The sequence below is a fragment of the Fukomys damarensis genome, unplaced genomic scaffold, assembly GCF_012274545.1.
Source record: "Fukomys damarensis isolate Sample0158 unplaced genomic scaffold, DMR_v1.0_HiC HiC_scaffold_20, whole genome shotgun sequence".
Taxonomy (NCBI): domain Eukaryota; kingdom Metazoa; phylum Chordata; class Mammalia; order Rodentia; family Bathyergidae; genus Fukomys; species Fukomys damarensis.
Window position 1 is genome coordinate 3,656,728 of NW_022900932.1, and position 25,575 is coordinate 3,682,302.

Below are 25,575 nucleotides of genomic sequence, written 5' to 3' on the forward strand. Positions count from 1 at the left end.
TGGTTAATGATTCTGAAACTACTTATGAATATTCTGGGATTGCACAAATGGGTAAATAACTGTGGATATACTGGAGAAAAAAGCTGCAAATGAGCAGAGGGAGAAAAAACCCCTGTGTGGCACTGGAACTGTCAGTATGCAGATCGACACAGAAACACACATCTGTGTGTAAGTGTGCATGGTGAAGTGCACTTATCCCTAGCTCTGTCTGCTAATATGTGTGGGAAGCGAGAAAGAGTTCCACAGTGCAAGCACAATGGAGGACCCAGGTCTCCAATAAAAGGAACCAGCTCTCCTTGGAGAAATGGCTGATTCCAGGGCCAGGGGAAGGAAATCTGAAGATGAGCTTAGAGCATTTTGTAGTGTCAGACAGTGAGGAAGCAAGGGAGTGTGGGGGTTCATGCAACATTCTCAGAAGCTGAGGCAGGAGAATCAAAATTTCAAGCCCAGTGTGGGCCATTTAGCAACCCCTTATATCAAAATAAAAAATAAAAGGGCTGGGGATGTACGTGTGTGAAGTCCTCTGGATTCAGACCTCAGTACCACAAAAAAAGAAAAGGAAAAAAGTAAGAAGTACAACAACAACAATCTCTCCCCTATTCAATAGGGACATGTTGACCTGAGAGCAACTAAGAGAAGGTTTTTTTTTTTTTTGTACCCAGGATCAAACTCGGGTCCTTGCACTTGCAAGGCAGGTGGCGGAACCACTGAGCTAAATCCCCAGCCTAGGAGGAGTTTCTAACAGGCACACCTCGGAAAATTTAAGAGAGGAAAAAAGTAATAAAAAGTAACTTACAGAAGAAAATAAATATCTATAGATGAATAACAATACTGAATAGATATATAGGGAGAAGGGACATATACAGAATTCCAGTTAACAAACGTGGAGGGGAAAACGGAAAAATGGAAATAAAAAAATTACTATCAGTCAAATTCCACAGTAATACCTGTTATATATCAAAATCACTTATGGGTGCTCGAATGAGTACAAACCAAGACATCTGCATAGTCTCCTGAGTTCCCTCCCAGATGCGATACTTAGTAATCACAAAGGAAAAACAGTAACTTTATAGAAGAGAAACAAGGCAGACTCCACCTTCACCAAGTGATCTAAGATACCACCACTAGTAATGCAACATCCACATCACAGAATTCCTGATAATGATGGACTGAGATGGACACGTGACTTACATAGTATTTTCCAAAAATATATAACCTCAATCTAATCATTTAGAGCATCAAACAAACCTAAATTGAGGAATATTTTACAAAATGGCCAGTTGTTTTCAAAATTCCCAGAGCCGTGAAAGATGAAGACTGAAGATCTATCATACATTAGAGGGGAAAAAAGAGACATGACAGCACATATGTAACCCCAGCACCCAGGAAGTCCTGCCTGGACAACTTATCGTTTCAAAAATAAAAAAGGGCTGGAGATGTAGCTTAGTTCGAAGGCCTGGGTTCAGGCAGCTAGCTGCAGATATATAGGTAGGTAGACGGATAAATAGACAGGACAACTAACTACAATGCTAGATCCTACATTATCTTTGACCAGAAAAGGACATTAGTGTGCTAACTGATTGAAATTCAACTAAGACGTGTGGAACAGTAATAGTATTGCACCAATGTTAATTTACTGATTTTGATAAATGTCCCGTGGCTTAGAGGTAAGATCTTAATATTACAGGAAGCTGGGTGAAGCATATAAGGGAACTTTCTGTAGTAGTTTTGCAACTTTTTCATAAATCTAAAAATTATTTCAAAACAATAAAAATATGACTATTGAAAACATTACCCCAAATGAGACTTAATTTAGCCTACTGCAAAGTCCATCTCTATAGTAGTATTGTCTATAAATGGAACAAGTTCTTCCCTTTAGTTGACTCTCCAGTTTAAAAACATAAATTACTGGGCAGGGGATTTAGCTCAATGGTACTGCGCCTGCCTGGCAAGCATAAGGCCTTGAGTTCAATTCCCAGTACCAAAAAATAATTAAAAGTTTTTTTTTTAATTACTGAGTCTGAGGAGTTCTATATTATAAGAAAATCTGTATATACATTTGAAAATTTTCATAATAAAAATTTTAAATACACAATATAGACAAGCTTTTTAAGTGGCTATTAATACAATAAAGATGATTTTCAATCATTCCTATAACTTTCACAAAGATTTAGAATCTTGTTATGGATTTTTGGTCAGGCCAGGACTACACAAAACAAATGGTCCACCCCTGCCTCACCACCTAAGGAGGTGAATGCCCAGAAGTGAGATAGAGCCAGTTCAGGCTGGAACCATGCCTGGAATTTTCTCTCTGGACTCCAGGCCTTAATCTATTTTTCCAACATACATCTGAGCTCTTCCTCATTTAATCTAAAACTTACCATGAATAACAATGATCTAAACACTTTAACATCACAGTTAAAATATTTATAACTGCTTGTGGTGGATTGACTAACATTCAACTTGTAACGCCCAGCTGAAGTGAATCAGCGTGGTCTCGGTGTGGAAGATCCACCTGAGGACTGTTACCAGCAGCCATAAGAGGAGAAAAGGAGGGGAAGACCGCGGCATGTCGATTTTCTAGGACAAGCTTGTTGGGATGGTTCTCCTGATGCGAACTACGCTGTCCTCCTAGGGGGAGGAGCTCGGGGCATCGCTGTCCCTGGGAATGGCGGCTGCTTTCGTCAGGGGGGCTCTGATCTTCACTGTGAGCAGCACTTCCTGGCTCCAGTGTGGATCCCTCAGCCTGGTGGCACAAATCCTTCATCTCACCGGCGTAGGTTTTCTGGCTTCCACCACCGGCCTTTGGGCCTTCCGGGTGCAGATCCTCGATACGGACAAGCAGGAGACATTACCGTGGGCTCTCGGCCACTGGCTGGACTGGTGGAGGACGCTGCCTTGGACTCTAAGCCTTTAGCTGGACTTGTGTGGGACGCTGCTGGGATCCAGCCCTCAGCTGGGTTCTTTGGGCCTCTAGTGTGCGGTTAATTTCTTGTACTCCTTTGCATGGACTTTTTGGGTAATTATCATAAAATAACCCTATAAATTATGTGTCCTGTGTTTAATATATTCCCTTGCCAAAACCCTGACAACAACATTTCTTCTAATAAAACTAATAATAAAAAACCCCACTAAATTTGAAGTAATCTGACTTGTGGGATGAAATGTGGATCCAATGTAGTACACATAACATTGAAAACAAGAAATTTAAACATTCTAGATAATGATCTTCAGTGAAATCTTTACATTAAGTAGGCCTTTTATAATAGTTCATGCTCTTATTTCATGGCTTAGGTTTTTTTCTTCTATTCAGGGTCTTGCTATGTTGCCTAGAGTGGTCTCAAATTCCTGAGCTCAGTGATCCTATCTCGGCCGCCTGATATACCTGGGACCATGGGTGTACACAATCATGCCTGGCTGTAATTTTTTTTGTTTTTTCTGAATGGAAGTATGTCTTTTTTCACAGTTCCTTCTTAAAGATTTCAGCTCAATTAATGGCACCTTTTAGACATTTATACTGCAAAACGCCTTTCCTTAATATGAATGTGTCAAGCACTATAGCTGATACAGTAAAAGGTGAAGAGAGATTTGGGTCCTCAGGCACTCACTGGATGAAAGGAAAGATGGGCAATGCTGATCGAAATATGAAGTGACAAGCAGTTTTCAAAGGAGAAAGGTTACCAGTCACCCCAGTCCTCAGAGGTGTCCTTACCCCCAGTTAACAAAACCCTTCAGGTTGCTCAATAATTGGCAAAGCAGGACTTGAACTTACATCTTCCAATTTAGAATACAATCAATCCCCCCCACCAGGGATGAACTCAGGACCTTGTGCTTGCGAGGCAGGTGTGGGCCACTAAGCTAAATCCCCGGCCTAAATCAACTTTGATCTAAATGATTAACTTTTATATCTGGATGACAGGAGGTGGGTTAGAGTCCTGAGGGGGATTACAATCTACCGCTGTTGAGTAACTATAAACTCAGACAACCTGTGCGACATCTCTGCGCTTACTTTCCTCACCTGAGGATAATCTTATCTCATAAAGTTACCATGAGAAATAAATAAATACAGAAGGCAACTTTAGGGTTAATCGTTGAGACCCCCAAGGAGTCCACACACTGAGAATTCCTTAATAAATGTGATTTTTTTTCATTCATTTTTGAGCGTGTAGAGGGTGGTAGGGTGTCTGGAACACATATGTTAAATTAATATTTACTAAATGAAGTCATTAAATGAATGCTGAATCTAAAACTATTCTTGCAATGTATTCAATATATTTATTCTTATTATCAGATTTTTTAAAAAAATTCCATTTCATCCACATAAATGAAACTCAGCTTTTCTTCCCAGTACTAGGACCTGGTGCTATTCGAGGCAGGCACAGTGCCACTGAACTAAATCCCCGGCCCATGAAACTCAACTTTTTTTGGGTTTGAGGGATTGAACTCGGGACCTTGCACTTGCAAGGCAGGCAACAGCACCACTGAGCTAAATCCCCCACCCTGAACTCAACTTTTAAGGGGTGGCTCCCTCTCACAGTAACACTCACTGTTTACTGTTGCTCCCTCATTTGGGTTGGAGTATCCCTCTCCTTTTCGTTTGATTCTCCGGATGATACCTGCATCTTCAAATAAATCCTCTCCTTTGAAATCGAGGAGCTCAATCTAGAAAAGAAAAAGAGATTTAAGTAGGAAAAGATCAAACAAAATCAATTTAACATACATAAAGGTAAAAGCAACTAATTCACCTTTCATTTTACAATACCAGTCTTTAAAAAAAAAATCTGTGTCTCTCAGTTATTAGGAAAGTAGAAGAAACACTGTGCTTTTCAATACTTGGAAAGAACTCTGTGTAATGATAATGTCTAGGACTACATCCTGTGGGGCTGCAGTGCAAAGACAGACAGGAAATACTAGGAAAACTGCCTTGTGGGAAAAATGCCAGAGCGACAAGGTGCTGGCACCAAACTATTTTGTCTGACTCCAAGGCCACTACTTTTCTCCCTCAGATTTATGAAGTTCCCTTCTTCAAATGTGAGAATAAATCCTAGGAATCTGGCCCACAACTGATTAAAAGTGTATTTTTGCCTCATTAGAAAATAGTTCTTAAAGTCATGTTTTGCCAAACATAGGTGATGAATTCAACACAGGACAAATAACATGTCACCACCACCCACTGCTTCTAAGGAGGAAGGGGAATCTATGACACTTACACGTCTTTATAAACGCTGGCAAGCCTTAAAAATACCTTATGATTTGGTAAGGCATATTCAACATTTATCTCCACCATTTCCATCCTGTCAATTTTGAGTATGTCATATTTACACTGCTGACCAGAGCTTTTATTTCTGGGTCCGGTGTCTTTTGTTTTTTGGGCTATGCCCTTTCTGTGCCAGGCACACATTTCTAAGAATGCACTGGCACACATCCCTTAGGTTGGTGGAAATGATTCAAGAAGCTGAGCTCCAAAATAAGTAAGTGTGAGTCTCAACAGCAAGCACAGCTCCCTGCTTGAAGGCGGCCCTGCAGCACAGCAGATTCAGACAAGGCAACACCACATGCACACTCGCCTCGAAAAACAGAGTTGCGTTAGCAGGAATTTTAGGGAGGCTGCCAGCCATGCCATATGCATATTCTGGTTTGCAGAGCAAATGGCAGATCTCCCCTTTCTTCATGGTGGCCACTCCAATGTCCCACGCCTTGATAACTTGGCCTAAGAGAAAGGAAAAGGTATGCGCCATATTTTTAAAAATTTGACTTTCACAAAACAAAACTTCCAAGTTATCATGCTTTGTACTCAACCAGAAATTAGGGATCATAAGACAATGTAACTCAGTAAAAGCTACACACAAAGAAATAAATCATGAGTTTTTGGAAGGCTATCAAGAGACAATTCCCTGCCAAGGAAGATGAAAGTAATTATCAACTCCTAAGCTATTGAAAAGTGGTGGTAACATAATCCACAAAATTTAGCTGTGTTGCAATTATTGCTTAATTGATCATTTCAACCATAATAACATGTATATTTTATAGGCAGAAGTGGAATAAAAATAGTATAGAAAATGGAGTTTGACCTAAGGAAGCATATAATTTAGTCTGGCAGGGGAAAAAATAACAAAAAAAAAGAAGCAACCATAAAAGTACATTGTATAAAAGGGTCTATGAAACAAATTCTCAAAATTTTCTACAAACAAAATGGCTGTGGTTGTGTGTCCTTCTGTTAAGTCACAAAGATTATAGAATTTTAATTTTTGCCAGTTCCTGGACACTCAGTCACTGCTGAGTAATAGAATTATATTAGGCTATAGAATTATGATCTCCATATTTATAGTTCTCATCATGTGCATTAACTGCTTCTTACTGTAAGGAGTTATAAAACTTTTCAGAAGCAAAGAAAAATCTAGGCAACTTAAGAGAATAAAATAACGCTCAAGGTGCTATGTCCCTCAAAAACTTAAGTATTCCACTAAATGGGATCAGATAAAAAATGAACCCCAGAGGAAATGAGTTCTGAAGTAAACTGTGATCTTGGATTAAGAGAAAGCTGGAGGCAGGACATTGGGACAGGGACCAGGAATCCTACACATAGCCTGTAAGCAAGAATGGATAAAAATGCTGTGACTTCAGTTTAGTCTTTGTTAAGTACTACAACTTTTTGAAATAACAGTTCCATTTCTTTTAGTTAAAATTTTCATAAGTAATAGATGCATAATATCAAAACAGAAAAGAGAACTACATAAAGTAAAAGCTCATCCATCCTACTGATTTTTAAAGATTTTACTTTTGTCTTTTTGAGACAGGTTTTCTCTATGCGGTTCAGGCTGGCCTTGAACTCACAGTGATTCTCCTGCCTCAGCCTCCCAAGTGCTGGGATTACAGTCATGCTGGCTCCATCTCTTTCTTTTAAAAAGCCACTACTGTTATTTCTTTTGTATCCTTTCAGTGTGTGCTGTCACTTTTTTTAAAAATTGAAAATAAATGTATAGCACACTATACATTCAATTCTGAACGGCCTTTTCATTAACATTCATCTGGCTCTCTTTCTCCATCATTACAAAGAAGGATATCCATGTTGGAGGTTAAAAGTGCTAGAATGAATACCAGCTTTGTACTTTAATAGCTTCGCGAATTTGTGTAAGTTATTTAACCTCTGTTTGCTCATCTATGCAATACAGATAACGACATCACCTGCCATACACTCTAGCTGTGAAGATTACTATGTAAATAAGTCAGGTGCACAGAACAGTGCCTGGTCTAAGTTTCATTTGTTTGCTTTTTTTTTTTGGTCTTGGTACCGGGGATCAAACTCAGGACCTTGTGCTTGTAAGGCAGGCAGTGGAACCACTGAGCTAAATCCCTGGCCCTTGTTTGCTATTTTAGAGACAGGGTTATGTTGCCCAGGGTAGCCTTCAACTCCTAAGATCAATCAAGCCATCTTCCTGCCTCAGCCGCCCAAGTAGCTGGAACTGCAGGTGTTTGCCACGATGCCCAGCTGTTTATGTAATAAAGGAAAAGCGCCTCCATCGTAATCGGAAACAGTTCCATCTCATTCTGCCTACTTCTGCAACCTCTTCTTCAGCCCAATGACAGTCCTCCAATAAGGATGTTACTACACACGGTTTACATGCCTGGGGAAATGCAAAGTCATACTCTTTCCCCTTTCCCCCACTCACTCTCTTCTCCCTTTGTTTTTTGCTGTACAGGGAACTGAACCCAGAGCCTTCAGAGTGAGCTGCTTCCCCAGCCCCCTCCTTTGTATTTTGGGACAGGATCTCACTAAGTTGCCTTGAACTTGTGACCCTCCTGCCTCAGCCTCCCAAAGTGCTGGGACTCAGGTATACACCCCTTGCAAAACTACTTCAATCTTAAATTTGCCTTTCCACAACGGCTACCTCGCCTATCTGCCCACCATATGGTTCTGCTGTGAAAACAGCTCAGTGGCTCTTGGAACAAATTCAGAGCCTGCTGTTGGAAGGCTGCTTTCCTATCATTGATGCTCCTCAAATACTGCTGTTTCAGTGTTACCCTGGGAGAACACACCCCTTTAAACATTGTACCTCTGACATATAAGGCAAATACTTTACATACTTCAGGAAATGTGCATTCTGGAAGAGGAGCTATTGTACATTGGGTTAATGGCTGGGAAGCAAAGGTCTGTTAGGTACTGCAAATATAAAGCCAGGCCAAGTCTTCCCCCAGAGAATATGTGGCAAAGGCCAGCTAGGGAGGATAACGATACCATACACGCACCGAGTTTGTTTTTATTTTTAAACAAAACATAGTAAGAACTACAACAGAGTACAAAACAAGGGACACAGAGAAGGGGTGATTAATTCTACCTAGAAGGGTAGAAGCAGTGTGCAAAAGCCTAATTCATGGTAGTATCTCTGCCAGCCTTAGAAGATGGAAGCACCAGCCTGTCAATTAAATCCAAATGAGCCCCAGGAGGTACAAATCATGCCCAGCCCTTTGATTTTCTTCTTTGGAACATTAAAGAACACTAGGAATATTAAAAGTTCTTTGACACCAAGTTTCAGAAACTGAATAAAACACCAAGTGAAAAGCCAGACTAATGATCACAAGCATGTATCTAAAACCACCAGTTTTTTTTTCTTCTTCTTGGTACTGGGGACTGAACTGAGGGCCTCTGCAGTGAGCTAAATCCCCAACACTTCAAAAAATGTTTAATTGCGAGGTAGGAACTCACTAAATTGTCCAGGCTGGTCTTGGATTTGTAATATTCCTGCCTCAGACTCCCAAAGTGCTAGGATTACAGGTGTGTGCCACCATGCCCAGCTATAAGCCAACTTTTCTTTTTTGGGGGGGTACCGGGGATCAAACTTGGGACCTTGCACTTGTGAGGCAGGCATTGGCACCACTGAGCTAAATACCGGGCCCCTAAGCCAAACTTTCTTAATGGGCATTTCCCCCTAATTTTAAAGAAATAAAACTCAGAACATCAGAAAAGCATAGACAATATACTGTATTAATAAAAAAACCTCTGAAAGCCTAGCTTCTGGAGAAACTACTGTCAATTGCTTGGTTCATTTCTTTTCAATTATATACGCACATTTTGTTTGTATATTAAAAAAAATTTTTTTACATGGTCTCATTGTGTAGTTTGGGCTGGCCTTGCACTCACTATATAGACCAGGCTGGCCTTGAACTCATGGCAATCTTCCTGCCTCAGCCTCCTGAGTACTGGGATTACAAGCATGCACCACCATGCCTGGCTCTACATGTGTGTTCTCAAAATTGGAGTCAGACTTTGGTTTTGTAGACTACTCTTAATGTTTTACATTATATGAGTTTTTTTCCTTGATAGTAGATAATTCTGAAAACACAACTTTTAGTAACTGTATGACTTCCTCTTTTGAATATATCGTAATTTTATTATTCCCATTAATAAACATTTATGTTATTTCTACTTTTACTATTATCAAACTCCAGAGAACAACCTGGCATCTAAATTTCTATTTGAGTTTCTTTGTGTAGTAAAAGTCTCACCTGACACAATCACGGCTGGTAGGTTAATTTAAAGTGGGCTATAAGAGGAATCAGAAAAACTGCATGCACATACATTATATAATATATTTATTTAGTTTTTGGTACCGGGGATCAAACTCGGGACCTTGTGCTTGCGAGGCAGGTGGTGGAACCACTGAGCCAAATCCCCGGCCCCATACATTGTATTCTTTAACTTAAAACACAGTATAATGGAGAGGCCAAGGCTTTGTCTGTGAGTGTGGCCCCGCTGGCATGAGTTCCATGCCGTCTATTCCACATAAAACACACTCACGACACATCATCTGCTATTTACTGTACAACACAAATTTCTTTAAAGCAGAGCAAAACCCAGAAGACACAAGTAAAGCAATCACTATTCAGAATCTTTTGGTACAAATATATTCTAAAAGGCCAGCTTATTTTGTCAATGTTTTACCCAATTAAAAATACTTTGCATTTTATCTTAATAAATCTTTCTAAACCACCCAACCCGGTTTTCATTGATAATTCATTCTTGTTACACTAATTCTAGTGTTTTATACAATGTCTAATGAAATTATATGATTGTGAAAAGTATAATGGATATACATAATTTCCAATGATTCTGAGTTGGAGGAAAACGCAGCCCCCGGATGTGGAAACGGCTTGGACACACAGGGCGAGGCCTCGGAGCTGTCTGAGATGCCTGGTGCTTGCAGCAAGGCCATGCTATCTCCTCCTCACACAACCTAACATCAGACAAGGTCACTCTGAGACCACAACAGAATGGAGACAAAACACCAAAATTCTGTCTAAACCTGGACAAAAAATAAGGTCACTGTGCACCCTACAGAACACCAGACACCCTTCCCTCGGCTAACACAAGAGGATGCTGCTTCTCTACCAGTCCAGGCTTTAGCTCATTCTTCTAATGGGACATCCTCTGGACTGAATGGCATCACCCTAATCCTAACAGTGTCCAAGCCATGGCAAAGCCCCACTTCCTTAAATTCCCCTGAATCACTTAACACATGCTCCAGTGCCATAAAGCAGAGCTTTCTACCATGCTTAGATGTGCCACTGTTCCCTAGGGAGGGAGGGACACAGCCTGCACAGCTGATGGCAGCAGACTGAGGACCACGGCACAGAACTCAGGATATCAGCAAACTGAATCAGCACCTCAGTCTGCAGATGGCTAAGCAGCTCCTACCACACTTCCTTAGGTTAAATTTTTTCATGTAGCATGACTGGGCCAGAAGCATAATCATTTTAAAGATTCTTGATCTTTAAGATCTTAGCTGCAGGTACAAAAATACAGAAGGGTAATTTATTCCTCACTTTTTTAGTCCCTCCCTAATGATTAATAATGTTGAAAAATAGAAGCAACTTTTCCTGTGCTTTTTAGCTATTTGTGTATCTTTGTTTTTTGCTTTTTGAGACAGGGTTTTGCTATGTAGTTCAGGCTAGCTTTGAATTCACTGTGTAGCCTAAAGTGGCCTTGAACTCAGAGCGATCCTCCTGTCTCAGCCTACTGAGTGCTAGTATTATAGAAGTGTATCACCATGCCTGGCAAATTTGCCTATCTTCTTTGGAAATATTATTCAAGTATTTTGCCCATATTTTTATATCTTCTTGGTTCAATGTGGGTAAATTACATATCTAAGAATGTGTCCATTTCTTTTGGGTTCTCCAATTTATTGGAGTATAGGTTTTTAAAGTAGTTACTAATAATCTTCTGGAATTCGGTGGTGATTTCCCCTTTTGCATTTCTAATCGCAATGGTATGGGCCTTTTCGCTCCTTTTTTGGGTAAAAATGACTGAGGGTTTGTCTGTTGTTTATTCTTTTAAAGAACCAGCTATTTGACTTAATGATTTTGTGTGTTTTGGTCTCCATTAATTTCTGCTCTGATCTTTATCATTTCTTTCCTTATTAACTAGCTTTGGATTTGTATTGTTCTTGTTTTTCTAGGACTTTGAAGCGTATCACATCATTAGGTTATCTGGGCTCACTGTTTTTTTGGAGGGTGGTTTTGTTTTGTTTTGTTTCTTCTGAGATGAGGTCTCACTCTGTAGCCCAGGCGGGGCTGGAATTCTCCGCAATCCTACTGCCTTAGCCTGAGTGCCTGGTTTCTAGGTGTGTGCCACCACATCTGGAGGCTGCTCTTTTTTTTTTTTTCACACGAGAGAAACATTTATATTTTCATAAGATAATAAAAGCCAATCATTAAAGCTTTTTTTTTTAAGCAACAAAATCACTTCAGGGGCTTTGAACAAATGATTCCACACTTTCCCACACCATTCTCCTTAAGAAATCCTCAAAATAGTCAATAGTCAAATTAAGATACTGAAGAGAGATAGTTTTTCATGTGTTTCTCATAGTTTTTCAGTGTCCGTTATCTACTATTTTCACTTCTGGGTACGAGAAAAAGCACTTCGGTCCATTAATTCACCCACTCGCTCCTGGAGGACATTAACCAATTCTGCTGTTATGAAGACTCAAGTGTCATTAGTATCTTGAATGATGAACTTTTTCCCTAGGGCACTGGATTCACACAAGTAGAGGAGAAACTGTTTCATGGCAGGATCACTTTAAATCAACTACTTCATATAGTGTGTAGCCTGGTTTGCCAGGGCCTAGAGCAGGAGCTTGATTCTAAATATGGCCTCCAGTAAGTTTTCTTCAATACTCTTAACCATTCCTAATTCTCAAAAGCAGCATGTGTGGCTGTGTCTGTATTTGATCTGGCACTGTTTTGGATACATGGGAAACATCAATGAACATAGCCCTCCATTCCACAAGCACTACTTTTAAAATGGGACCATCTTTTCCCAGTTAGACAGTGCAGATGTCTTCAAAAATACCCACTTTTGGGCCGGGGATCTAGCTCAGTGGTGCCACCATCTGCCTTGCAAACGTAAGGACGTGAGTTCAATCCCTGGTACCAAAAAAAAAAGAAAAAAAATCCACTCTTCAGTCACTTGGAGGATTACCACACACCTCAGCCCACACAAGCAGTGGCTGCTGTTTTTCTGATGTGGGCATTCACAGGTATAAATATGCCGCTTAGGACTCCTTTCATTGTGTCTCATAGGTTCTGGTATGCTACACTGGCATTACCATTTGATTCTAGGAACTAACAGTTTCCTTGACTTCTCTAATTATTTGAGAGTGTACTGTTAATGGAGATGTGCCTGCAAAATCTGTGTTCTTTGCCACTGATTTCTAGTTTCATTGCACTATGATCTGAAATATGCATGGAATAACTCAAATTCACTTGCATTTACTTAAGCATGCTTTATTGGCTAGTATACGGTCTATTTTGGAGAAAGTTCCATGTGTTGCTGAGAATCTTTATTATGTATGGGTAGAACACTGCAGATATCTATTAAGTCCATTTGTTTGAGGATATGGTTCAACTGGTATTTTGCCGAGTTGATCTATCCATCTGTGATAGTGGGGTACTGAGGTCCTGCATTCTAATTGTGTTGCTGGTTGTCTGTTCTTTCATGTCCAATACTGTTTTATGAAGTTAGGTATGCCAGTGTTTAGTACACATATAATAACAACTGTTATCTTTCTGTTAAATTGTTCCTTTAACCAATATGTAGTGACCTTTGCCTCTTCTGATTAGTTTTGGCTAAAATCCACTTTGTCTGAAGATAGGACAGCTTTTCCTGATTGTTTTGGGGCTCCCACTGCATGGAATGTGGTTTTCTACCCTTTTTCAGTCTATGAATTTCTTTTTGTATTAAATGTGTTTCCTGCAGACAACATATCATTGGGTTCAATCTACCAATCTGTGTCTTTTTAAAGTGTAGGAAATATTTATTGAGAAAGCAAGCTTCTGTCTGAGAGACAGGAGGGGGACCAGAAAGTGGGTTGCCCCCAAACTGTGACTTCTGATTAGGGCATTGGCACCATTCACATTGACAGTTATTACCAAAAGGTACTGATGTGTTCCTCTCCTTGCGTTCTTTTCTTGTTGCTTATTCCTTTTTCTCCCTTCTGCTTAGTTGCTAACCTACTTGGGGTATTCCATTCTGTTAGTCTTTTTTGGCATGGTTGTCTTCATCGTCTCTTTGTAGAATATGCTTGACAATTTTTTGTAGCACTGGTTTGATGGTCATGAATTTCTTTTTTTTTTTTACTTTCTTTTTGGGTACCAGGAATTGAACCCAGGGCCTTGTGCTTGCTGGGCAGGTACTGCGCTGCTGAGCTACATCCCCGGCCAAGTCATGAATTTCTTAAGGTGCTCATTGTCATGGGAAGATCTTACTTCTTTACTGATTTTGAAAGATAGTTTTGCAGGATGTATTAGTCTGCATTGAAAGCTTAAGGGCTTAAGATACTTTATTCCAAGCTCTTCTGGCCTTTAAGGTTTGTGAAGAGGAGTCTGTATAATTCTAATGTTTTTATTTTTATAAGAGACTTTTTTTTCTCTAACACTTTTAAGATTCTGTCCTTGTGTTGTACTTCTGAGATTCTGACTGAGGTTTCATGGAGAAGTTCTTTTCAGATCATGGCTATTTGGGATTCTATGTGTCTCACTTATCTGTATGTTAAAATCTTTCCCTGTATTTGGAAAGTCTTCTACTACTACTGTAAACAGTTTTTAAAAATCCCATCTGTGCTATCTTATTTTTCACTAATTCCAATTAATCTTACTTTTCTTTCCATCATTCAGCAGCTTTTGGATCCATTTTCCATATTCTCTTGTTGTTTTAAAGATATCTCAGAGTATATGGTCACTTGCATCAGCTCTGATAGTTCTTCTTCTTCTTCTTTTTTTTTTTTTTTGTGGTATCAGGGATTGAACTACAGTTCTTGTGCTTGCGAAGCAGGAGCTGGAACCACTGAGCTAAATCCTCGGCCCCAGCCCTGATAGTTCTGACACCAGTCATTTCTGCTGCTCATACTTTCAAAATAATTTTTTATTCCCTGGATTTCTATTTGATGTCTTTTCATGCACTCTAATGCTTTGCTAAACAGGTAATTCATGTTTGTATAGTTTAGCTCAGCTAGCTCTTCTGTTTATTCATTTCTTACGGGGGGCTACTGGGGATCAAACTTGGGCCCTTATGCTTGCGAGGCAGGTGGCGGAACCACTGAGCCAAATCCCTGGCCCTTAGCTAGCTTTTTATTAGTGTCTTTTATAAACTCATCAATCATTTTGCTTACTCAATCCATTATCTATGTAGTTATATCACCTTAGCTTGCTGAGTGCTTTACTTATCTTTTTTTTTTTGTATCGCCTTTTATCATTGTATATAATTCAGTTGTTTGGTTTATTTTCTCCCCATCAATGTCCTATGGATAGAGTTGGGAGTCGGGAGATTTGGAGGTATTTTGTTGTCGTTTTAGCTTTCCTTTTCTTCTCTTCTTTCCTTTCTTGTTCATTCCTTCTTTCCCGATCACTTTGCACATGAGGAACACAACGAGATCAGAGTTCATTGCTGGATATAGACAGTGGGGTGGGGAGGGGAGTGTCAAGAAGTCTACTGGACTTGATGTCAGCAATTTCAGAACCAATCCCCTCTAAAAGCCAAACATGACCAACTTGACTTCTCAACTTCAGAGGGTGGGAATCCTGATGTCCTTCCAGGGTTCAGCTTTAACTTCTCATGGGGCCTGTGCCTAGCCTGTGCCCTTTCAACAACTATGTTTGGTGGCTGTCACTGGTCCAGTCACTGTGGTAGGGTTACCCCAGAAATCCTGAAGTGTAGTTGTTCTTTAATTCAGTTTTAAACAATTAACCCATCCCCAAATGGCTCCTGATGAAACCCTCTCAAATATGTTGGGCGCTGTACTGGATTTCTTCTCCAACTCTAGCCTGCCATGTGTAAAGAGTCTCTTTGTGCAGTTTACTATAACTGTGGAGCCCTGTCTACTATTTCTCCTTGGAGCTGCCAACCCGCTCTAGGCTTAAAGCTGGGTTTAGCTTTCCAGACTGCTTTTCTTCTTTCTCTGCATTGTGCTCTATTTCTCCAGCTTCTTTGTAGTTTCTAGTTTTCTTCTCAGTCCCAGCCCCTAGCCTGGTTCTCAGAGATCTACTTTTTTCTTCACCAAGTTGTTGTCTACCATGTGACTCGATTCCAGGTCCCAGAGGCGCTGTATTTTGCTGCCAGTGTTTGCTCCACCATTTTTAATTTAAAATAATGACTTGTATAAGTTCTTCCTGTATTTTGGATATTCACCCTTTATTACATATATGACTTAAAAATATCTCCTATTCTGTAAAATCCTTTTTAAAAAATACTATTTTATATTTCTTTAATTGCTGAATTCCTCTTGACTAGTTTTTTGGAGTATCATTACTTAGTTCTACAACTAACACATTTTCTACTTCTCATTTTGTCTGCAAGCCAGCTAAACATTTATTCTGATGAACAATGTGCTCTTTGATATATTACAAAAATGGGCCCTATGCTGTAATCACAAAGGACAATGTTGGAAAGTATGAATATTTAATGATTTAAAAGGTAGCATTTGTTTAAAATTATTTGTAACAGTTTCTAAAAAAGGTCACTGCAGCCTGAAGTGTATCTTCGTCCCTCACAGCATCATTGAGATCATCCCCAAGTGCTCCTAAACTTGTGGTGAAACCCATCCTGGTAGATCTGCCTGTTGCTTTTCATAGTAGCCCGCTCTTCTGCAGCTCTTCAAATGTAAGATTTGTACCTAATGTCGGAATATACTGACATATATTTCTGGAACTACCTTGCACACTGAGTTGAAAAGCCCTGCAGAGATCTGCTTCTTCATCTTCCATGTCAATTTCTTGACAATTTAGTGCCAGAGCTCTCTGTCCTCTTCCTCATCTAACATTCCCAACGCATCATCTGCTTCAAAGATTTGTTCCAGGTCTGATTTAAGGACTCTGCTCTTTCACTGTGCTAATTCTTCTCCAATAAGTTTTGGTTGATGCATCTACCGAACCCTGATCATCTGCAGAAGTTGGTCAGCTTCACAATCTGGCAAGTCACACTGTAAAATGTGCCCTAGTCTGCACTAGCAATTCCTGTCATTCTCCATCTTTCTTCTTCATCTGGCTGATGTGAAGCTGAGGAGAAGTCTACAGGGAGGGCTAAAATATTCCCCTTGCATAGCGATGCAGGCAGGGTCATGGATTTGGCTGAGTGGTGCCGCTGACTACCACACAAGCGCAAGGTTCCGAGTTCAATCCCCGGTACCAAAAATATAAAAAATAAATTTAAAAAGTAGTTAATTCAGGCAAAGTTATCTTTCTTGTTTCTTATGAAGATGGACTCCATGTTATTCTATAATATCCTTTGATGCACAAAAAATTTAAATTTTGTTGTATTTCAATTTATCTATTTTTAACTTTCTTTTATTTTTTTTGGTACCGGGAATCGAGCTCAGGTCCTTGTGCTTGCAAGGCAGGTGGCAGAACTGCTGAGCTAAATCGCCGGCCATATTTTTAACTTTCACTGCTTGTACTTTTGGTGTCATTCCCGCCAAATTATGCCAAATCCAATGTCATAAAGCTCTTCATCTGTTTTTCTCTAGAATCTCATAGTTTTAGGCCTTTGATCAATTTTGAGTAATTTTTGCATATGGTGTAAAGTTAAGGGCCAAAATTCTTTCAAGGAAGTATTCTTCCTTGACTGTAAATAACCAGATATAACCAAAGAAAGTATCTTAAAGTCGGTTAACTACCTGGCTCACCTTTTGAAGAGGGTTAGAAAAATAACAGGTTTTCCCAACATCGTTTATTGACTGTCCTTTCTTCATTGAATGGTCCTGGCAACCTTGTTAAAAACTATTAACTATATAACTTTAAATGTATGTTTGCATTTGAAATATGAACATATTTAAAACACTATAGCATGAAAGTTGTATGTTTGATATGGAAAAACCTTTGATACGGGAATAAAAAGGGAAGACAGGAAACAAATATTTTAATCATAAGATTTTCTTACCAATGTATAAGTGCTGATAAACATTTAAATATAAGGTTAGGGCCAGGGATTTAGCTCGGTGGTGCTGCTGTCTACCTCGCAAATGCAATGTCCCAAGTTCAATCCTCAGCACCAAAACACAAAACAAAACAAAAAAATATATAAGGTTAATCACTAATAAGCTTTGGATAAGTAATTCCCACTTCACTTTTTTTTTTTGGTGCCGGGATGGAACTCAGGACCTTGCACTTACAAGGCAGGCTCAGCACCACTGAGCTAAATCCCCAGTCCCACCATCTTCACTTTTACGGACAGATTTCCAGGACTCAGCACCAACTTCTGATCTCTAAGTATTTACACATACTGTTAGTATTGTATACATTAAAAAAAACTCATATCACCGATAACAATGACATTGCCTTTCTTTTCATAATAAAGCAAATTATTTTTTCTTGTGTATTTTTCTCTTACAAATTTTACTTGGCTTTATTTTAAAATAGCTATAAAAGTTCTCTGATAAACGTCCCCATTGCCTACCCAAAGTATTGATCACAAACTCTACAATTATGTTTTTAAGATTTTTAAAGTATTCATATTTGTTACACTCTATTTTTGCCATTTCTCTAATTCTAAAGAACTGATCACAAGATAATTTCTCTTTATTCATGAATTGTAATTTTAAAAACAGGGACCAATAAAAGTTGCTTTGTTTATGCTGAGACAGATAATTGTAAGCATCAAACCTGCCAGGCTCTTTAGATGCTTAAAGGCAGAGATCCTGTCTTGATTATTTTCTATTTCCCAGAGAACAAGAGCACCATAATGTTGTACTCAATAAAGGAATGCAGTCACAATGCAGTGTCCTATTTAAATAATTAGAAATTTGCTTAGCTTCCCTCATTCTACTCTTTCCCCTGCCTAAACCAGCTTCTCTGTGATAACCACTTGGCAAAGAAAATGGGGAACACTCTTCTTTGATTGTAAAGTACCAGGTAAAACCAAAGAAAGCACTCTTTAAAAAGTTGCTTAGCTTACCTTAGCCTTTGTGGCTCAAGCTTTTTTGAAGTGAGAAAATTTAGCTAAAATTCTAAAAGCTTTCATTACCTGTCCTGCATACTTCTAAATGACATGTAAAGAAAAAGCAAGCAGGACTGGGGATTTAGCTCAGTGGTTCCGTTAAATTGGTCACAGGTTATTCATTCTAGTAAATATGTTATTAGTTATAAAATGGTATCAAGGCTCAAAGATACATGAAAAAATACAATGTTTCAATTCAAAGTTAAACTAAGAATTAGATCCACAATAGCAAGCATACCATAGCACTGTTTGCTTTTGACAAATCTTATTTTAAAAAAAAAGTCTGAGGCATGACACTCAAGCACGTGTTGACCAGGACCTACTTTGTTCCTGAACTTGAGTTGGGCTCTATTTCTAAACCTTAAAATATGGAATTAATTTCTTTTTTTTTTTTTTGTACCTGGGATCGAACTCCAATCCTTGCACTTGCGAGGCAGGCGATGGAACCACTGAGCTAAATCCCCGGCATGGTATTAATTTTAGAGACTGTTGAGGTTTGAATTTTGGCTCTGCCACTTACTGCGTATCCGGGGGCAAATTCCTTAACCTCTCTACTTCGGTCTCCTCATAAGTAACAGAAGACCCAAATGAAACCAAAACAAGAGTGGCTAGTTCTACTAGGTACTCAAACCATAAAATAAAAAATTGACAAAGCAGATTTCATCTAAAGTAAGAACTGTTGTTCCTGAAAAGTGGATTAAGAAATGAGAAGGCTCACAAGAGAGCTGCCAGAGCATACTTGCCAAACAAGTAATTGACAAAATGCTTGTCTTGTTAAGTACAACCCAAGAAGAGGAAAAATAACTGATTTTTAAAAAGTGGGCAAAAGATTTGAACAGATATTTCACAAAAGAAAATATATAAATCAGGTGTGGTGGCAAACACCAATAACCCCAGCATTAGGGAGGCTGAGGCCAGAGGATTTTCAGTTTGCAGCCAGCCTGGATTAGATGGTGATACCATAAAAAAAAACAAAACAAAAAAACAGGGCTGAGGATTTAGCTCAGTGGCCCCAGACTGCCTCGTAAGCACAAGGTCTTGAGTTTGATCCCTGGTATCAATAAATAAATAAATTAAATTAAATTAAAAAAGACAACTCTGTGGTGGATTGACTAACATTCAACTTGTAACGCCCAGCTGAAGTGAATCAGCGTGGTCTCGGTGTGGAAGATCCACCTGAGGACTGTTACCAGCAGCCATAAGAGGAGAACCGGAGGGAAGACCGCGGCACGTCGATTTTCTAGGACAAGCTTGTTGGGATGGTTCTCCTGATGCGAACTACGCTGTCCTCCTAGGGGGAGGAGCTCGGGGCATCGCTGTCCCTGGGAATGGCGGCTGCTTTCGTCAGGGGGGCTCTGATCTTCACTGTGAGCAGCACTTCCTGGCTCCAGTGTGGATCCCTCAGCCTGGTGGCACAAATCCTTCATCTCACCGGCGTAGGTTTTCTGGCTTCCACCACCGGCCTTTGGGCCTTCCGGGTGCAGATCCTCGATACGGACAAGCAGGAGACATTACCGTGGGCTCTCGGCCACTGGCTGGACTGGTGGAGGACGCTGCCTTGGACTCTAAGCCTTTAGCTGGACTTGTGTGGGACGCTGCTGGGATCCAGCCCTCAGCTGGGTTCTTTGGGCCTCTAGTGTGCGGTTAATTTCTTGTACTCCTTTGCATGGACTTTTTTGGGTAATTATCATAAAATAACCCTATAAATTATGTGTCCTGTGTTTAATATATTCCCTTGCCAAAACCCTGAGTACAACAAACTCCAAAACACAAACAAAAATAAACAGAGGAAGGAAATATGCCAATGTCTACACGTCACCCAAGCAAAAGAAAAGATACCCTCAATACCACTAACAATCATGGAAATATTAGGCAAAACCAAAATGAAATACCACTCCATACTTTTCAGAATGGCTAACATTAAAAAGACTGGCAATACTGTTAGTAAGGATGTGAAAATCTCATCCATTCCTGGTACAAAATTGCACTATCATTTTGAAAATCAGTATGGCAGTAAAAACATATACTTGCTTTATAACCAACAGGATACCACGGCTGGCTTATATTTTTTTCTGTATATCCTAACAGGCTAATGGCTGGCTAAATTAATAGGTATGTTTACAAATGACCACTGACCATAATGCAACAAAATCATATTGATGTTAGTTTCTCGTGTTTCTGTTTGTTTTGGTAGCGGGGATAAAGAAATCTGTAGGGTTTATGTTTGTTAGTTTCTCGTGTTTCATATTGATGTTAAAGATAGATCCCTGATAGTAGTTCATCATGGTTTAATCTCAATATTAAAAGGGAAGTATAAGTAGGTAAAGAATCTAAAATTATTGGTTTGATTCTCTTCTCAAATTTAGGGGTAGAATGTCATAGATAGGAATTTTGCTTTTCCCACTTTTGGCAGTACTGTGGTTTGAATCCAGGGAGTGCTGAGCGACATCTTCTTCCCTTTGTGAGACAGAATCTCACTGAACTGTTTGGGCTGGCCTCAAACTTGAGATCCTCCTACCTCAGCCTTCCTAGTAGTTGGGAATTATAAGCAGTGCTACAATACCTGGCTGATAAAATTTTTATTGCAATAATTCCTAGTCATGTTACAAAGAACATCAAAAACAACCTCAGTGAGGGCTGGGGATTTAGCTCAGTGGTTTTGTTGCCTGCCTTGCAAGCGCAAGGACCTGAGTTCAATCCCCAGTGACAAAAAGAACAAAAAACAAACAAACAAAAAAAAACAACTTCAATGAGAGCCGGATGTAATGGTGCACGCCTGTAATCCTAGCACTTGGGATTACCCTTTGAGGCCAGTCTGAGCTGCAAAGTGAGTTCAGAGCCAGCCTGAGCTACAAAATGAGACCCTGCCTGAAAACAAACAAATAAACAAACAAAAAACCATTCACCAGAATTTTCTTTATAGGGGTGAGTGAAGGGAGTGAAACTTTGGTACTCCTGAATTTATGTATGAGAACAGGAGTAGAAGTAATTCTTTCATCTCCAAATCTATCTCCCTCCTTCATTTTACTGTTAATATATTTGCTTGGGGGAGAGGAGACAACAGAATTCCTTTTATACTATATATGAAAATCCTAAGCCATTTTCATTTCAGCTTTTTATAACGTGGTTATGGATACAGTTCTAGGAATTCAGAACATGTAACATTTAGTTAAGAAAATCTAGTGAGGAAATTATCACCTCTCTGTTCATGTCTTTGTTCTAATCTAACACAATCCATAGTGGTAATAATCAATTCTCTTAGATTGATTGAATTTTTGTCTTTCTCTACTTCTGGGGGTTGAAAAAGATGGACAAAGCATTATTTCAGAAGACTTGTATGCATGCAGTAAATAGAGTTAGGATCTAAACTACTATAAAACAATGTTTTTTTCTTTTTGGTACTGGCGATTGAACATGGGACCTTGCACTTGCAAGGAGATGGCGGCAAGGAGATGACCTAAACCCCCAGCATTATAAAACAATTTCTACCAAGCATATAAAGCCAGTCAATAATCCTAATACTGTAACATCAATAATAAACACCTGAGTGTTTACTATGTGTTAGGCTCAATGCCTAAAAATCAATGTTGTGCCTTATCTTACTTAATCTCAACAGTATAAAATAATATCTTATGTAGCAACATATAAGAGCATACACAATCACCACTTTTGGTGAGGAAACTAAGACAGAGCTCAAAATATAGCACAGAAAAAGCAGTATGTACTGCAATGTAAATATAGCTGAAATGTGTGTATACACCTTATGGTATGTTATTTCTTCAATGTGAGTGGTATAGACAGATTTAATTCTATTTAAAATTTTACTAAAGCTACAGTAGAATCCCAAGACTAGCATGGAACTTTCTTTCAAAGTATTTCTATGTATTCCCTTGGGAGAAGTACCATATAAAGGATTAATAAAGTTCAGCATACAGCACTTATGCTATTGCCCGCTTATATTATTTTTTCTCATTTTGATGAAGTAGCTTCTGCTATATAAGTATCTGAAACTGTCCACTGCCTAACTAATCTTTTTTATTTTATAGGCAATTGTTACAGAGATCTTACAAGAGATAAATTGCTTTTTTCTAGTATTTATTAGGATAGATAGGCAACCAAAAGGGGGCCTCTGAAGGTCCATGTTATTGTGTTGGTACTAGTCTTCTATGGTGTGTGTATGTGGTACTGGGTTACTAGGTACTGAACCCAGGGCTTTCTCACTAAGCTGTATCCCCAGCTGTGTTTTTCTTTTTCTTTTTAAATTTTGAGACAAGGTCTTGCTAAGCTGCCCAGACTTGTCATGAATTTGTAATCCTCCTGCTTCAGCCTCCAAGGGTCCTGGGACTACAGGCGTATGCTATCATGCCCAGCTTTGCGCCTGCAGTCTCTATAGAGGTACAACAAGGGAGTTACAAACTCAAGACTAATCTGACCACTCTTACGGGAGCAGGGAAAGCTAAGTGGCTTAGTTTACACCCACACAGGACAGTGAGGACAGGAACACTGGCTTCCCAGCACCTCACTGGACACTCTTCCCTCAGACCCACACTGACTCTAGATAGGGTGCCACTACCGGAAGTCAAGTGAAAGGTGCCTCTTTTCTCTCTCATGCTGTGATTTAAAGAAAGACCCAGAAAATCCTTTCACTCTGCTTAAAATTCTGGGAAACATGAAAGACTCATTCCCATAGTATTTTATTAGAAAATCTGGCAGTAGAAAGTCTTAGCAATTGTTAATTTCCATTTTCAAGATAACTGCTGACAGGTGACTTCTCTAAGTTTCAACTTCCTTGGAACAATTTCTAAAGGTAGAATAAAGGAGAGCAGGAACCTGGAGTTCTGATGAGGCAGTCACTCTGAGGTCACTGGAATTAAATGATGCCCCTGCCATCCTGATAGCCCAAGAAGTTCACATGCCTAAATTATCATAAGGAAAAAAGCCCCTAATTGTCTCCTATGTCAAGAAAGAGACTCTGCATTTGACTTTGATAGCTCTCTTACTCAAACACAAGTTAACATCACACGAGCCATTAACTCACTAAGGACCCAAGGTGAAAGGGGCAGGGGCACAGCCAGCGACAGGTACCAGGGGAGGCACAGTGGCAGTTTCTCACTTGCTGTTTTCTTTCCACGCCCATCTTTAGCTATCAGTTCAACTAGGCATGGTGTCAGGAAGAGAAGGAATCATGGTCAACACTGGGCCGCGGTGCAGACACGAGGACTGCCCCTCCTGACCTCCACACTTGGTCTAGGAACGAAGCAGAACTGCTGTGACAGATAGGAATATAATTCAGCTACTCACTTCCAACCAACCCATGTCTACAAAGTTCACTTTGATGTATGCGTATTATTCTTATGTGCTTAAAGAAAATAAGAATACCAAATTAGTCGAATTCTTTTTTTTTAAAACAGTATCAGGGATCGAACTCAAGACCTTGCACTTACAAGGCAGATGCAGTGCCACTGAGCTAAATTCCCAGCCCCTTAGTTGAATTCTTTTTAAAAACATCTGAAAAGAAATTTAATCATATTTCATTCTTGAGAACAGCAGCCCTAACCTTCTTCTCCACAGGACCCTTTTACATCTTGAAAAGTGAGGACTACTACTGAGGTTGGGGGATAGCTCAGAGGTAGAATTTGTACTTAGCATCCACTGGGCCCTAAGTTCAGTCCTCAGAATAGAAGAAAAATTTGAAAATTAAAAAGAGCTCTTGAGACCAGTGAGGACCACCCAGCCGCAGGGGGAGTTCCATGCTCCCCCACCTCCAGTGCACCAGGCTTCATTGGAGCAGACCAGTGAGGACTGCCCAGCAGCACAGGTGACTGCAGCATTCCCCAACCTCTACGGTGCTCTAGGGACTCCTGGTTGTGCTGGTACCTGGATCTACATTGCACAGGCAAAGGTGGTCATGAAGGCCATTGTACTGAGCTCCAGAAGACAGAACGGAATTGAATAACTGCAGTAAAGACACATCACACCTGCGTGGTTGGTAAACTGGAGGGATCACCACCTTCCATCACAACCTGAACTATCTTCAGGGAAGGGCAGCTGGAACCAGTAGTAGAACCTTGCAGAGTTCAACCCTGCAGGAGATCAGGGAGCTCAACTTGGGCCTTGCAGCCAGAATTCAGCCTGAACCTCAGGGGTCTGCTGTTGACTTGCTGAGACTGACTTAGTTCTGCACATTGCTGCCCACATTGTCTAGTGTATCAGCAGAGACAGACCCTGAAAGAGGCGCTTCAAAATTGTTTTACTCTTATTTTGAATTTTTATTTTTAAAATTTAATTTTTCCCATTAAGCAAATTCTTCCTTTTTTCTCCCGCTTAGTCTCTTGATCCCCCACATTACTTTTCATCTCCCTTTTTGTTCCTGTTCCTGCCCTAATTCGGATTTCTTCTTTTTCTTTTCTTCTTTTTCTTCGCTCGAATGCCATTAGTTTCAAAAGAAAGTGAGTACAATTTATAGCTACCCTATTACTGTTAGGTTGTTTTATTCTTATCTTTGTTCTTGCACTGACTTTCCCTCTTGTCTTCAACAGTATCCTAAAGTTTGCGTCATTATCCTGTGTCCTCTGGCTTCACTTGAAACCTTCTCCTATTCTTTTACCTATCTATTCCTCTCCTCCCAACTGCTTCTAAGTCCCCATCCTGAAGGGTAAACTTGCTATATTAAAGAGTTTATTCACTATAAACATATTTTGGGCTGGCCCTCAATTTTGATTTAATTCACATGGTTAAAGGTGATAGATTAATAACTACCCCAAATGGTCAATTTCTAAGCTGTGCTTGATGCTATTGTGTTGCTGAATGTATCAATTGAGCTAAAGGGTTGTGATTGATTTAATGAGTTGTCCTTTCTGATATTATGAAAAAGAAAGTGTCCCTGAGTGAGTCATTAGAGACTCAAAACCTAAAGAGTAGCTATATCAGGCCAGGTGTGGTGGCGCACGCCTGTAATCCCAGTACTCGGGAGGCTGAGGCGGGAGGATCGCTGTGAGTTCTAGACCAGCGTGGGCTACATAGTGAGTTCCAGGTCAGCCTCAACTACATAGTGAGACTCTGTCTCAAAAAAAAAAAAAAAAAAAAAATTTGAC

At 39.8% G+C, this 25,575-nt stretch overlaps 1 protein-coding gene and 1 pseudogene across 4 annotated transcripts in view; both read right to left on the reverse strand.

Annotated features, from left to right (window-relative positions):
- Fkbp5 (FKBP prolyl isomerase 5) overlaps window positions 1–25,575 on the reverse strand; it is a 70,868-nt gene that overhangs the window by 32,562 nt on the left and 12,731 nt on the right. For all 4 annotated transcript variants that reach the window (XR_004518218.1, XM_033766405.1, XM_010605340.3 and 1 more), the window contains exons 4-5: window positions 5,568–5,710; window positions 4,548–4,662 (exon numbers count right to left, since the gene is read on the reverse strand). Coding sequence is in view for 3 of the 4 variants with exons in the window: in XM_033766405.1 (XP_033622296.1) it covers window positions 4,548–4,662; window positions 5,568–5,710 (258 nt within the window). In the remaining variant the exon portion in view is untranslated. The remainder of the gene's footprint in view (window positions 1–4,547; window positions 4,663–5,567; window positions 5,711–25,575) is intronic.
- LOC117287044 lies at window positions 15,847–16,445 on the reverse strand (annotated as a pseudogene).